Genomic DNA, 15,994 nt, shown 5'->3' with positions numbered 1-15,994 from the left:
GAGGAAAAGAGGGAGAAAAATCACTAGCTGATGTTAACTTTGGACTATCTAAACTCAGAATGCAAAAGAAAAAAAAGTTATACACCCAATTCAGTGGGTATATTCAACTGAAAATGCTATTGGGAAAAAAAAGTAAGGGGGAAACAAGAGAAAGATGAAGGTGACAGCAGAAAATGTACAAAATACTTTTCACACACAACATACGTATAATATATGTAAAGCTCTTACCTTTTTCACTAACACTTTCACTTTCTATTTCCACATCTTCACAGCTAGTATATTCTGGTGTTGATGCCCCTTCTTCTTCTGAGCTACTGACCGACATCTGCCTTTTCTTTCCACCTCTTTTTGATCTATGAGGCTTTGGAGGAGATGGACGCACTGATTCTGATTGATCAGAACTAAGGGAATCATTCCTTAGCATGGTCTCCATTTTCTCCCGCTTTGCTTTTCGCATGAGAATAGCAGAGCTAGGATCAAGGCGACTTTGTTTTTTAAAGGAATCATGGTTCTTGGATTCTAGGTGTTCTGTAGGAACTGGACTATGTCTGGGAGTTGGTGGACTATGATTAGCTAATTGTTTAGAAACAGAAATTCTTACATCACCTGGTCTTTCTATAGAGTATGATCTCTGAGTTTCCATAAGAGATTTTCTGTCCTGAGTTCCCTGTAACTGTGAGCGTTTTCCTAATTTATTCTCAGGTACCTCTGCTTCCTCCACTTCTGTATGTGCCAAAGCTACATCACTGTGTCTTCTTTCATGCCGTGCTTTAGAAACTTTTGCATGCATACGCATCTGTTGTTCCTCAGGATGTGGCTTCACAGGATACCTTGCCAGATTTGGGTCACTCCTATACCGAGTGTGATACTCATCTTCTTTCCTTTGTTTTTCCTCATCAGCTACCTTGCCTTCCTCGGGTTTTTCTGGCAAGTCTGGGTAGTCTTGTGACCTTCCTTTCTCCAGTCTTCTACTTTCATGCCTTTCTTTACGTTCCCTGTCGTCTGCTTGTCCTTGTTGAAGTGAAGACTTTGGCACACGTTTACGTTCACTTTTTAGACCTACTTTTCCATTTTGTTCTGAAATCAATGCTGTCTTCTTCCTACCATGGAAAGAAGTAAAACAGTGTGACAAATCTAACAATAAAAAAGCAAACAGTGGGGCCAAAGGGTACTTGGTCTGTCTAAACTGTAGTTTAGAAAAAGCTAAGTAAACTGTGGAAAAGAACATAGAAAGATATTTCACCTACTAACAACTTGTCTTTTCAACATTGTTTTCTTTCCTTTCCAAGAGGAAACTATTTCCAGAGTGAAAACTATAAAGTTTTACATTCTATAACCTATAACTGATGCATAAACTCATAAAGAATGTTACTATAACATGGCTGAACAAACAAAGCAATCATTTACAAAAAATTAAAAACCATTTACAAAAAGAATAAAATAATGTATCATTGCTGGAATTGCAGCAGGATAAGAGAGTGGTGGCATATTTTTCTTACCCGTTGTTTAAGTCAGCAGCTGTGGGGGATGGTCTGGCATGACCACCTATCCACATCCCATTTCAAGCACATCAGAATTATATATGTAAACACCATGAAATGGGAGATCTTTCATATATGCAGTGACATAAAGAGAATCAATATGTATATGCGAAGAAGTACAACAGAAGGAGTCTATCCAGAGACAATATTTGATCTATCTTGCTTTATTTTACTTAACCCTAAAGAAAACAAGTACCCATTTCACATAAATCTACAGATTAAGAAAATCAAATTAGGCCTTTTGGATTAGTGGAATTTTAATGCTTTACTTTATATAGACCGAATGTACAACAATGAAACTACCTGAAAATTATGCTTTTTTATTTCAGGCTATTTCAATCCTAGTCCTTCTTCACTTGGCAAACAGGAGTTGGATTTCTGATTCAAACCTATTTCTTCTCAGATCTCCCAATCTTTGTCCGCAATCATAATGGATTTACCATTTTTATTGTACCCAGGATGCATACTTTGGAAAACATTTTGGAAAGTCTGTGTCTGAAAAGTCTATGTGAATACCCAATAAATCTGTCCTGGGACCACCATCTCAAGAACAGGAAAGAACTAGTATAAGACTGTGGCAAATGGCCGACAGTATTATGGGGGTCCCGTGCTTTCCCTTCATGTGATGGGTCAGGACACCACCTCTTTCCCCTATTCTTGGGCTTCCTGCTCTCTCTCCCCTTGGACAGTGTTTCTCTTGGTCCTCTGCACCTGGGGATTCCCTCTGCTCTGCTTGAGCAGGGTTTCCCTTCCCCTGGTACTCTGATCCTCTGGTCAACAACAGTACTCCTCCAAACTACAGTCAGATCTCCTGCCATCTGACTGAAGCAGGGCTTTTTGTTAAGTCTCTGGTGGGGCTTTAATTGGCTCCAGGTGCTCTAATTAACCTGTAGTAACCTCTCCTCAGTCCACAGGGAATAAGGCTCTGATCATCCTGGGTCTTATATACTTCAAATCTATCACTCTCCTGCTGCCCTCTGTCCCTGCTGTATCACAAGACATAGCATGCTTGAAGGGAATGATGATCAGAATGATTTATGATATAGTACACATATGGCACTCAAAATATTCATGACGCTTTATAGGTATATAATAAAAGAGAATATAAACTCTACAAGACAGGTACCCACATGTCTCATTCCATAATCCTTACTTGCATCTAGTAACACTTACTGACAAGTAGTCCCACTGACTTCTTCCAAGTTTTAATAGGATAACTCAGACACAAACACTGAAAGAAAGGCAACATTTTAAAATGTCATAACCTTTAGCAATTTAGTCCTATTATATTCCCATCTGCCGCCTTGCTTTCTATGTATTTTTCTCTTATTAGAAAGTGTAAATTACATATAACCATATGATTCATATCTTTACTAACTTCTCCCCTTTTTCCTTCCTCTGAACCTACTATGTTCACCAACTGCTTTACAGTCCAATTATATATGATCTTCAACATCCTACTTCATTCCTCTTCCTGACACTAACTCCAACATAATCCTCTCATCTTCCCTCACTGCTTACCATATGACAATTATCTCTCCCCTTAGCAGATAAACATGTCTTAGAATGTTGGTTCAGCAGACATCAGAAAAGAAAGTACTGTTCCCACTGCCCCCTCCTCCATCTTAAATCTTGATGGGGAGGGGTGGGAGCAGGGAACAGGCAGAGCTAGGAGGTGATACTGGGGCTTCTCCCCTAAATGGCTGAGTGGATACCCTTGCAAGGACTAGTGGCCTAGCCTGCTACATCTCTACAGTCCTCTTCAGAGATCTCAAGGCCCACTTTCAAACCCCAGCTCCACCCCACTGTTGCTACTGTCTCTCTATGCATGTGTATTGAGATAACAGCTCCAGCTGTTGGGTCTTCCAAAAAACATTAAAAGCTGGTATGACTAGACAGCACAAGCCTTCTTGGAAGCAGAGGTATTTGAGGTAAACAACAGAATTGCTGTCAGCTCCAAGGAGCACTTATTAATTGGATCAATGTTTAAAAGCATGTAAGAATAGATCTGCTATGATAATTTGGATCTGGATGGCCTACTCAATTGTGAGCTCAGTTGGTAGAAAGTGGGTGAAGTTCATAAAACATTACAATAACCTGTAACAATTAATGCTGATAGAAACAGGTACAAAAGGGAGACTGAAAGACTGGATTAGTTCAAACAAAAAGGGCTACAAATGTAACAAGGACGTGATAAGGTTGTGATGAACAGAGAATGAAGAATGAAACTGGAAATTAATGGACCAAAAGTGGTATTTTAAAAATTAGATCTAACTGGTGGACACAATAACAAAGGGATGGCCTACTCCCTCTATCATCCCCTTTTTGAGGCCCCTAAAAAGAGACACTGGGGACCAAAAGGTTAGAACAGACTCCTGGGGCATTCCCTAGAGAGAGGCTGACAGGTCTCTACCTTGCTTCAAAGACTATCATTCTTTGGTAAGCCTTGATCATCAGGACATTTAGCCCAGTGCACTGATGAGGATACCTGACCATCAGCACTGGACCAACAACGAACTGGACACACACAAAATGCCACTCTGTCATTCCCACTATCTTCCTCCTGTCTTATCACTTTCTCTCTCGATCCCGAGACCAACAATACAGCATGACACAAGCAAAATGACATGAGACTACCCATCCCGATCTGCCCAATCTGACAAAAATCAGTGAAGATCACTGACCAGATGAGTGAGACAACATCCTGGACTAGGAAAGCAAGCCAGTATCCAGAGCAACAGCTATTATGGCTGGTGAACTGCCAGCCCAGAGCAACCAACTGTGACTGACCGCCTTGTATCATAAGAACTTAAACAAAAAGCCTGTATACCCCCACCTTTACTCTCCTACCTCTTCTCCCTTCTCTTTTGTGTCTGTCCATTTTGTCAAAAGCAGGAAAAGTAATCACCATCCATAGAGGTCAACTCATACTTAACAACAGAACTAACCTTTTCTCCCCCATTGAGAAGAATTACTTGATGAAATAAGAGACTCTAAACAATATCCTCCCTTTGAAAAAGGGATGCTGCTAAGTTTTGATTGTTTGTTTTGCATAACCATTGAATTTCAATTTCAAAATGCTTTATGCTTTGTTTTCAGTTCTTTTTCACTCCTTTTTCATTTGTGTATCCTCATCAATACATTTCCAAACACTGCAATAAATTTTCTAGTGTATTTGCCATGGGACTAAGGAGGTCAATATCTCTGTATTCAAAATCCCAAACCCCGCTTGACTGTTTAATGTTATACAGTGAGTAACAATATTATATTAACAACTTTTACTTTCTGGGCCCTTTTATTCCATCAAAATTAACATATATATGGTGTCCCTGGGTGGGCTTCACATATCTCTTTCTCCCTCCCCCCATCACAAATTGTGGACTTGTCATCTGCCCCTCCAAACCAAAAATTGTAGGTACACATTTTTCCTAGTCTACACTGTGTAATTGGCATCAAAAGGATTAATAATATCAAAATCTGGATACTTCTGTTGTATGCTGCTGCTATTATCTACTTAATACAAAATTTAATTTAAAATCCTTGAATATGTTAAGCTTGCAAAGCAAAGATAACTTTCTTGTTTTAAACGTATTAGTTTGTTTAACCTTTCAACAAATACATTGTTCTGATTTTGTTTTTTGTTTACTTCGTGGTTTGTTGTTTCTGTGATTAGTAATAACTGATTGTTTAATGTAAAGGCTTTTTACAAAAAGTAAAATTAAAAATGAAGTGTTTTGAACCATTCAAGGTTAAGTTGCCAAAACAGACTAAAATATTATGGTTTACCCCCTTGTTAACAAAATGCCAGTTTAAAGGCTGCTTCTGCCTGAACTGTGAATTGAGTGTCAAACCACCTGAACTAAGGGCTGTTGCAGCACCAATTTTTTTTAATTGTTTTATTATTGGCAATGTGTTATTTACATTTTTGTGTTGATTTTTTGTGTTTTTTGTTTTGGGAGAGAGCACAGTACTAGTGTTGCAGGTTAGATTCTGGTCAAGAGCTAAATTGTCGCCATGGCCATATTGTTTTCACAAACGGTGGTGAAACAAGTGGGCAAGATTTGTAATGGACTAACAATTCCTGCAAAATGTTACCAGCTTTGTATGTTACAAATGGCTATAAAAGAAAAAGTGGTTTCAGGAACACTAACTTCCTGCTAGCTTCCTGCTTCTTTTTATCAAAAAGTAATAAACATGGCTAAAAATTCTATAAATTCTAAAAAAAGTAAGCAAGGATAAATACTTGTGCATAGAATTGTCATAGTTGGTATAAATGTGCAACTTAAAATGTGTAAGCAGGAAAAAAAAGTGAGGCGTTCCCCCCCACACACACTCACCTTTACTCATTCTGGGCTTACAGCCAAAAAAGTGTTAAGAGCTGGTTTCTAAACATCCTTAGGAACATAAAAATAACTGCAGTTTGGCATTTGGTTTATCTATAAATGAAGTGATTTGTAAGGTCTTAGCTTTGTTAACATCTGGAAGGACTAACTGTAATTTTTGCAACACCTAACTAAATAAGATTTGTGAATCTTAATCTGGGACACAGAATTTAAAATAATAGCTCAGTGCTCCATATGCTTAAAATTAAATAAGGGTTTTGTTTTCTAAATGTCATTTATGAACCAACCTAATACTAAGTGCATTTGGCCCTTAGGAGAGAGGATGTTGTGCAGAGGCCTAAACTCTAAGTTGTCCAAGAGAACAGAAAGTCCAACTCAGGCAATTACACAAATTTTGCTTATGAAAGTCAGCAAAAGTTGAAGATAATAAACTGCTACAAACTGAATTGTTTAGGTCAAAAACTATGATGAGGGTCTTCAAGGCTCCTGGTAAAGTCAAGAGTTTAATATGACAATGAGCTAAAAGATTCTAGAAATGGGAGGAAATGTTTATAGTTGAAATCACCAAAATCTGTTTTCATCAGTTAATGTTGATAGGCTGAGGCTTCCACCCATTCTTGGACATTGTTTATCTGAGGGTCACTGAATAGGAGCAAGGGGGCAGAGGGACTGGAAGGAGAAAGTTTACTAGCATGGCTGCCACCCTCCCCCACCCCTTGCCATCTCATCTGGGAACCACTTTGACACCCTTTGACTTTTGTTGTCTTGATCCTGAGAGATATCCTGAAAAGACTGAGCCAGAGAGGAGACTCAGATGACATCACCACCTCCAACACTTTTAGCTAATCCTGAATGACACCTGGGATGTGAAACTTGGGTTTCTGCCATTCATCCCCTTCCTCATGTGTCATGTTTCTTCCCCACCCTATTTCTTTTCTTTCTTAACTCTCTCCTGTTGCCTTTTCTCTAATAAGAATCAGACTTAACCGGCCAAGATAACCCCATCTTTTGTAATACTGCTGAGAGCCTGTGACAAGAGTGACAGTTAAAAGCAATGCATTGAACAACCCAATACTGGTACAAGTTTGCCGGGTCTCAGAGTGCCTGATAAGACCATGTGCTAGATCCATGTTTCTCCAGCAATGAGACTGCAAGTGAGAGTCAGCACCAAACAAAGAAGCTAACATTTCTCCTTGCTATTCATTTTCTTTCCCCTTTTGTGTGTGTGTTGTGTCTTAAATGAAACTGGACAGGACTTCAACAAGAGCTCCAGACTATCTCAACTAATCCTTTTTCTGTTTCCCAGAAAGGACAGTTTTTACCACCTCTAATAACAACACAAAAACTGTCAAACAAGGGGGTTTCCTAATAAAATCTTTCTGCAATTAAAGGGTAAGGATATAAGAGATATTGTTAAAATGAAAGCTGTACTTAATATTTTAGATTTAAAATGCTCAAATCCTTCCTTTTTTGTAACTTTAATAAAGGGTTTAAAAGATTTTAAATGATCCTCGTTACAGTAGGAATAAGACTGTAGGAATTAACTGTTAACGCTGTAACAGTAAACAAGGTTTTCATTAACATCTTGTTCTTTGTTATGCCTGAGACACTCCTTTTCAGCACAACAAACCTTTAGACTTTGTAACACAGTTTCCTACCACTCTATTATAGTGCAACTCCCCATAGCTATATCCACACTGGAATAAGATTTTTTTTTATCTGAGCATTTCATTTAGTGTACATCAGTGTTTCTCAAACTGGGGTTGACGCTTGTGTAGGGAAAGCCCCTGGCGGGTCGGGTCGGTTTGTTTACCTGCCCCGTCCGCAGGTCCGCCGATCGCGGCTCCCACTGGCCATGGTTCGCCGCTGCAGGCCAATGGGGGATGCTGGAAGCAGCAGCCAGTAAGTCCCTCGGCCCGTGCCACTTTCAGCAGCTCCCATTGGCCTGGAGCAGCAGTGGGATCTCTACACAAGCAGCGATCTCCAGTTTGAGAAACACTGGAGTACATTGTCTAGCTATAACTATAATTCAAATGTAATTGTTGCTTATTAAATGAACAGGTGTTGACTGTCTCTCCCAAAAGACAAGAGGATTGTGGTTCTGGTGCTAAGAAGTATGACATACTATTCAACAGGAAATAGTCAGAGGTATAGTGACCTGCTGTTACAATTATATTAGCTATGCTTTGGATTCTCAGATTTTCTCTGTCTTCAGTGAAACCAGCCATTTTAGCTCAAAGCGTTCAAAACTATAACATGAAGCATTAAAAGTAGCCAGGTCTTTAGCTGTCTACTGCTCTGGGACCTTCACTGAGAACATCAAATTCAAGATATTTGTAGAGTATGTTAGATTGGGTCTAGCATTTCAGAAATGATAGGTAAAATCAGAGCCGCCAAGTAGCAACAAAGAGCTATTTTAACAGGGATAATTTTTAATACATATATTTGTATAACATAATGCATAGAGGAATGATATAATACTACCTACATCTAGAGAAGGAGCTGTAGCCACCAGAGTTGGCATGGCAGAACTGACAGTCCCCACTGACCTATGCAGTGGCAGATTAGCCACCATGCCAACAAGGCCCATGCCCAGGGTCGCTGGCCAATTGAGGGCCCCGGCACCTTGACACGGTCTGCCCACCCAGCACTCCTGCCAGGGAGCAGTGCAAGCCCCTGCGCCCCAACCCCACTCCCCAGCAGGAGTGCCAGGCGGGGGGACTGCAGGTGGAAGGAGGGGGAGGGGCCCCACTTGCTGTGGCCCAGGGCCCCACAGACCCCTAATCCGCATCTGGACCTATGGTAGGCCATCCTAGTAAAACTGTTTGCTATCACTTAATGTCAGTGCTTTTGACAAGCAGTGGCACAGTTCAGCGGGGCTCAGCTCATAAATGTCATTGGGTTACTTTTAAATCTCAGACAAGATAACTCCTACTGTTCACCAGTTGTAGCCATTTGGTCAAAGAATCCAAAGTCTATGTTTGTCTCCATCCATAGACTCTCTGCTATTCGTAAGATATTATGAAGTGGTATTACATACAGATTTTGCCAACACACATTTGGGACTGCCATTATTTACTTCCTGTGAAACTATGAGTGGATCATGTCAGACATCCCAATTCTGTGCCAATAAAACATTTCTACCACAATACACCACCTTGCATTCTGTACATACCATATTTCACCACAAAATTATTTCAGAAATTAATGTTTAAAAACTGTATTGGTATTATTCTTTCTATCCCTCAACTTACAAAGCCAGGCTTACCCAGTATTACAAGTCCAGTCATCCAGATGTTCCAAGGGAGAGGAAAATAACAAACATTACTCTGGCAGAATTTATTTTGTTTGTTTGGCAGCTGTCTGAAGCTACTCAGTTTTGGAATGTCAAAAGTAGCTCCAATGAAAACAGGGTACAGGGTAAAAGTGTAGGGGATAGAATCAAAGGCGCATGACCAATACTATTTATCCCATGAATCTGCAATTTTTCAAATAGAGAGCACAACTGCATGTGTGTCACACAGTGTGTCACACATAAGCAAACTTCAAGAATTCTTTTATAAGTTCTGTCTCTCAAAAACTGCTATAAGTACTTTTACAAAGTCTAGAAGACCAACAAAAATCAGAATATTCCAGCATTTCAGTGTAATGCTCCTGGGAAATAAGACATTTTAGAAGGGTATTGAAAACACCAAAAGGGGAAAACATAATCAACGGGCAAACGTGTGACTATTGTAATTGTGCAATTAATGTAACAACCTTACTTCTGGCCAGAAAAAGAGATGTCTCAGGAGTGAGCAAAATAGAAAGGGAACATATAGTACTTTGTTACTGTATTCATGCCTCTCAGCTGAGAGAGGGTTGATTTCAGTGCCATGAAGCAGACTGTTGTTCATTGTTAGGGAGAATTTGATGTTACAAGGCAAGGTAGGATGTTGTTTGTCTGTTTATGCTATATACAAGTTCTTATCAGTGAGTGCTTATGAGTGCTCATACTTTTAAACCAAGGTAGACCCAGCTATATGCAGGCAATTTCCAGAAGCCCCATCTCAGTCACCCTGAGGTAGGATTGCCAAAATCATATTTAAAAAATATGGGACAGACCTCAATTATCTCCAATCTTGAAGTCCCTTCCCCCCCACCATGCTTCCTAGGGTTTCTCTTTCTTCAGCTCTAGATGCTGCAGAGAACCCAGGGCCTCAGTGCTGGGCCAGCAGCCACTGCAATTCCTGTTCAGGTTCTGCATGGGAGCCAGGAGCCAAGTTGGAGGTTGCAGTTGCTGGTCTTTGCCTGCTGCAGTGCTGTGTGCCCTGTTGGGGACGTTGGAAGAGACTTTGCAAGTGTGGAGGCTACACCCCAAGAGTACTGACCACCTTGCCAGATAGAGTCCCTTCCTGACCCTGGTCCTTCAGCACAGCTCCAGGGCACGCAACCACATCCACTTGCCCTGACAGACAGAGTCTGTGCAGGGAAACCAAATGTGGCCACACTCCAGGGCTCGATTCAGTAAGGGGCCCTGTGCAACAGGGGGCCAACACTCATGGGTGCATCTTTCCACTCCTCTCCTGACCCCGGCCTTGAGTGCGTCCCCGTCTTCTTTCCCTGTGTAGCATGGAAGGCCCAGGGTCGGAAGGGGAGTGGAAAGATGCATCCCTGAGTTCAGGCCCCTGCTATTGTAATACGGGATAAAAGGCATCCTGTACTGATTTAGTATGGGACAGGCCATCTTCTATTTAAATAAGAGACGTTCCTTGTAATACAGAACTGCTAGCAGCTTAGCAACCCTCCCGTGAGCAGCCACCAGGGAAAGATGCTTCCATTGCAATCCTTGCAGGTTTCCAGCCAGGCACCCCACTGCCACCGAACAAAGGCTTCCCCACTGGTTGCCCTATCACCTTCTAGTCAGCTTCCAAAAGAGCAGCGGCAGATTCATCACACTGCTGTCAGCTGACCTGTTTCTGTTCAGCAGATTCATGACAGTACACATATACCCAAAGAATACCATCACCATTAATTTACTAAGTTAAATACTATAAGTTGTTTATGAGTGGCCTTATTCTCACATGCAAATAAACTGTAATTACTTCTAAGTACATTTGTTTATCTTACATGTGTAAGCAACCTATTTTTAATATTGTCTTGTTATTTAAATTACTACAAGGTAACTTCTGATGATTGATAAGACTATGAAAGACATAGCAAGTGTGAGCACATCAGACAGAATCCCTAGTCTTTTTCTTTTTAAATACTTCACCAGTGACTGATTTACTAATTATAAAAAATACAGTTCTGAGTCAGGTCAGTTTTTGGTATCACATCTTCGAAAGGGTCCTTTTAATTACCAAATGGCTTTAAGACCCTCTGTGGACACAAAGCGAACCTTTACAATCATCAGTCTGATTTTGCAAACATGGTATTTATTCCTAGTAAGTCAAAGGTGCAACTGTCTTACAATTTTTTAAAACTTCGCTTGCATAGAGTTCACTGCATATTCCAGATAGTGCTTTTCTTAGTGAATTTTTGCACTTTCCTGGTCAATAAACATAGTTAACCACTGATCTTGAGTGTGTAAAGCAAATGAGGGAAAGATGTAATCTCCCAGAAATACATTATTGTGTAACACTGCTTAACTAGCAGTTCAGAAGCTATGGATGTGTAAAGACGAATTAGGAAGTATTACCTCTCTCTTGGGGGTTCACTTCTAGACCTTGATGAAGCTTGCTTTTGTTCCAGGCCCATAGCTTGCTGTGATAATTCTGCTCCTTTCCTCCTGTCAGACTGCACACTGGAAGAAGAGATTTCCTGTGATGAGGCAGCTGCTGTACTTAAGGGAGTTTGAGATCTGGAACGCTCCTGAAGCCTTGCTTTCTTTTCTCTAGGTGCATCAGAACTTCCACCAGTAGCTGTATCACTCAGTGCTCCATCCTGACTGCTTGGCGGCTGTGGACCACTTCCAAAAAACCATGCTCCAGACTTTGTTAAGATTTCTTGTTGCTTTCGACATAAATTGCATACCCACATAACCTAGTTGAAGATAAAAAGATCTGTGTAAGTATCCTCTAAACTCTAATATATTTCTTTGTTTCATAAGTGTTCATACATAGTATTTTTTTAATTGGATGAAGTTTGTGCTCATGACAGTGCTCATGGTATGCTCACAAAAGTGTGAATCACTCTACTACTAGGGCCAAGCATACTGTAGGCAGGTGCTTCCACAATGTTCTGTCAATATATCTCAATCTTAATCTGTTATCTCAGTGCTGGGCCTCTTTTGAGTAAAGACCGACAAAATGGTGTGTGGAGGGGTTATGCAGGTTGTTGGTGTTTAATAGATTTTTTTAGTGCGGACAAACATTAGAATGGGATTATCAAACTAATGTTCACTGGTGACGTGACCTGAAATGAACTTGAACTTGGGCTTGTAAAAGTCAAGCCAGTTAACTTCTCCCTTCCAATCACTACTATGAACTATTAAAGAAATACGTATTGTTACAGAATTTCTCCTTAATATTTTCTTCCCACATAACAATGTCAAATCTCAGGCAGTTTTTCAAAATGAATTAATTACGTACTGTGAATACTTTCAACTACACCAAACACAACTACTTACCAATGTTGTAAACTCCAGGCCTAAAGAAATATACTGATATGTAACTAAGTACAATAACGAAATGAAAAATTGTGTACAGTATTTTAAGAAACCAGAAAATCTTCCTTATTAGCTAAAGATAAAAGATCAAACATCTGCGTCATTGAGAAATGACCATGTGCTAGATCTCTCAGTTACATTTAAAAAAAGGGGCCAAGCGTTCCAGTCCCTGGTGGTCACCACTAAACTGTGCACATATATGGGTTACTTCTTCCTCCAGCAGCACTGGAAAACCACAGCACACACAATAAGACCCATTTCTAGGCATAGACAAGTGTTTTACAGGGAATGAGGGCCGGCAGGTACTGTAAGAAAAGATGGTAAGAGAAAAATGCGAGATGAATGGGGAAAGTAAAGTGATGCAAATTTAAAAAAAAAACCCACAATAATTAGGGAAAGAAGAGGATACTTTGAAGAAAGAAGACTGATGTGGAAAAGGGGAGAATAGGGAAGATAGACAGTTTCATCAGACACAGAAAGAAAAAAGGGAAAAGAAATTATGGAAACCAATTATAGAAGCAAAAAAGAAAAGTTATGCAAGTTTAATAACAACTAGAATAGAAGCATAAATGAAGTTGTGAAACAAGAAAGAAAAGACAGAAAAGAAAGTGAAACATATTTTTCATATATTGTCTGTGTGTAAAAAGTACAGATACACCACACAATATTTAACATAAAAAGGATTTGAAGAAACAATAATAATTTTTCAGGAAAAACTGCAGAACGGAACAGATTTTTGGCTGTGACAATACCAAGAACTGAGGAAAAGTTCTTTGCATACCAGCAACAAAGGCATTTCATATAGCACAAAGAAAAAGAATCTTCAGACATTTTATACAGTAAGCATAATTCAGATTTGTTAAAAGGATCCTAAAATGGGTTATCACTTTAGATCATAAAGAATACATCAGAACTTACAAATAGTATGTAAGTTCTACACAAGTTGACTAAACTGTCAGGAAAAAAATATCAAACTCTCTTTTTATCCATAGCTATATCGATAATATGCCTGTATCCAACATCAGAAATAGGTTATTTTTTCCCTTTCGAGGAAGATATTAAAATATTTTTAATTACCATACTTCAAAAAAGAATCTAATCAAAAGTTACAATTACTGCAGCAATGGTGCAAACATATACTGTGTTAAAAATAGAAACAATCTTCAACAGGTAATAGGAATGGCAGCTTCTCCTTTAAAACAAATGGTAGACATTTTAAAAACCTGCCTTTGATATTATAATGTCTTATTTTCTTCACCTGGGATATTTTGATTTTGAAACAGAGGAACTGAATATGCGTGTGGTCATGCAAAATAAGTTTAAAATGTAGACTAGATTAACCAGGAAGAAACATTTTAAAATGTGTATATAAACTTGAATGTGATTGCTAACCAGTCAGGCAGTAGCGACCTGGTAATAAATAAATTATATATATATATATATATATATATATATATATATATATATACACACACACACACACACACGTCTCACTCACTCGCTCTCTGGAGTATATAGTCATTAGCCAAAAGCTATTAAATCAATAGCTCACAGAAAGGTTTAAAAAGCTGTTGTGCAAAAGCTGATAAGAACTGGAGTTTCTTTAAATCCAGTATTAGTTAACATGTTACCTTATATCTTCAGACCAAAACTGGCAAATTTCAAAATAAAATGCAATATTTTTGCAAAATTCTTTCAAGTTCTGAATGTTGTTTTGTTAAGGATATGAGTTCTTTTAATTAAAATTCAAAACAAGTTATTTTGTAGATAACTAGAATAAGCTGGAAATTATAATCAAATTCTCAAACATACACATTTTAAAATGTGAAGCTGGTAACTGTCAACAATATCATTCACAATTTCTTATATATACAACCTAAGTGTACCTATAAGATCAAAAAATATGCAATAAGCTTTTTCCTGTGAATTTACTAACAAACTTACCCAAACTCCTTTTATTTTGTTATTGCAAATATTTGTTATGGACAAAAATATTCAACCTAAACAATTGGTAGTAGTTAAGGCAGAAGCAGACACTGAAATAAATACAGGATACAAAAGGGAGAAGTACTAGATGTGAAATTACAATAGAACATATCCCCACACCAGTCTTTTAACACTACAGCATGGACATAACACATCAAGCACCACAGATTATATATGTAGGAAATCTGCATTATACTCACAAAGAAGCTACACTACATCTCTGTTTAGGATTCTCTTCAGGACTTAGCTATTAAATGCTATGTTTGCCTTGAGCTATATTCAGTCCAAAGGGAAAAATGACAAAAGCTTTTCTTTAAGAAGGAAATAAAAAAATTGAGGTGACATAACAGTTTCAGTAAGAAAGCTGTTTATTGAAAAACATTTTTAGAGAAGTATGTGGAGCAAGCAGTCTAGCAGCATGCAGGAATTATATCCTGATTGAATATTCTGGGATGTGTTCCAAACCAATCTAAACTAAAGCAGGTCTGTGTAATAACTTATCTTAACAATCCACAGATGTTAGGCAACCAAACACACACTCTGATGAAGGATTACAGTGCTCTAATGTGGCTTCTGGACCTCCATGTGATGCATCAGGAAAATGAAGTAAGGTAGATAATTTTATTCTGACCTATCATTAACAAAATATTTTCAGTTCTTTCTTCTCTGTTTAGTGAGTTCTGATGCAGCATTACAGTAGGTCATTCTAGAAAAGCATAGACAATTTTTTCTATATACCTGTGTAAGGCAACAGGCACATACATGTCTACACATGGAGCTATTAGAGCCAAATAGCCAGGACTATAAGGGACACCCTTTTTCAAAAAGTTAATATTAATTATTAATATATTATAATTAATATTAATTATTTAATGGGAAAAACTGCATTTTCACAGCACAGCACAACAGTCCTGTGCTTTACTGCTATGTCACAAAAATAATGACACACACTGGATTCAGCAGAAGTGGATTAATGATTCCCCTGCAGATTCAGGTAGAAAACTTTATGGGCTTAGTGGAAGCATGCTTTTTGGGCAGTAGGACTCCATGCTTGCCCTCATGTGGAATGTGTATTGGCATTCATTCACAAACATAAAGATATGCCTCACACTTACTCTTACGGGCACTGCTGAAAGTGATCCATTATGGGTAGGAAAAGTATTCCTGTACTAAATAACATGAAATTCCAACTTGAAAATATCCATATTATGCAATATATGTACCACAATATACAACATAAATAAGCGTTTTCACTTACAAAACTATGAATTCTGTGTTATGATTACACTTTTCCATGTGATAATATTAGCAGAGAGAAAAAGCTTTCTTTAATTCTACTGTAATTTCCATTATTACTTCCTATCCCATGAGCAGGAGGAAGTAAAAATGATGTTAGAAGGAAATTTAACTTCTACCCCAAATTTAGAGTCAGATGTTGGAAGCCTCAGTCAGGCAAAACTCCGATTGAAGTCAAC

At 38.7% G+C, this 15,994-nt stretch overlaps 1 protein-coding gene across 3 annotated transcripts in view; it reads right to left on the bottom strand.

Annotated features, from left to right (window-relative positions):
• RIMS1 (regulating synaptic membrane exocytosis 1) overlaps positions 1-15,994 on the bottom strand; it is a 348,972-nt gene that overhangs the window by 292,906 nt on the left and 40,072 nt on the right. For all 3 annotated transcript variants that reach the window (XM_045010069.1, XM_045010070.1, XM_045010068.1), the window contains exons 2-3: positions 11,565-11,908; positions 229-1,100 (exon numbers count right to left, since the gene is read on the bottom strand). In XM_045010069.1, coding sequence (XP_044866004.1) covers positions 229-1,100; positions 11,565-11,905 — 1,213 coding nt within the window. In that variant the 5' untranslated portion in view covers positions 11,906-11,908. The remainder of the gene's footprint in view (positions 1-228; positions 1,101-11,564; positions 11,909-15,994) is intronic.

Source organism: Mauremys mutica, chromosome 3 (genome assembly GCF_020497125.1).
Source record: "Mauremys mutica isolate MM-2020 ecotype Southern chromosome 3, ASM2049712v1, whole genome shotgun sequence".
Classification (NCBI taxonomy): domain Eukaryota; kingdom Metazoa; phylum Chordata; order Testudines; family Geoemydidae; genus Mauremys; species Mauremys mutica.
Note: the sequence above shows the minus strand (reverse complement) of the source record. Positions and strands in the feature narration are given on the sequence as shown.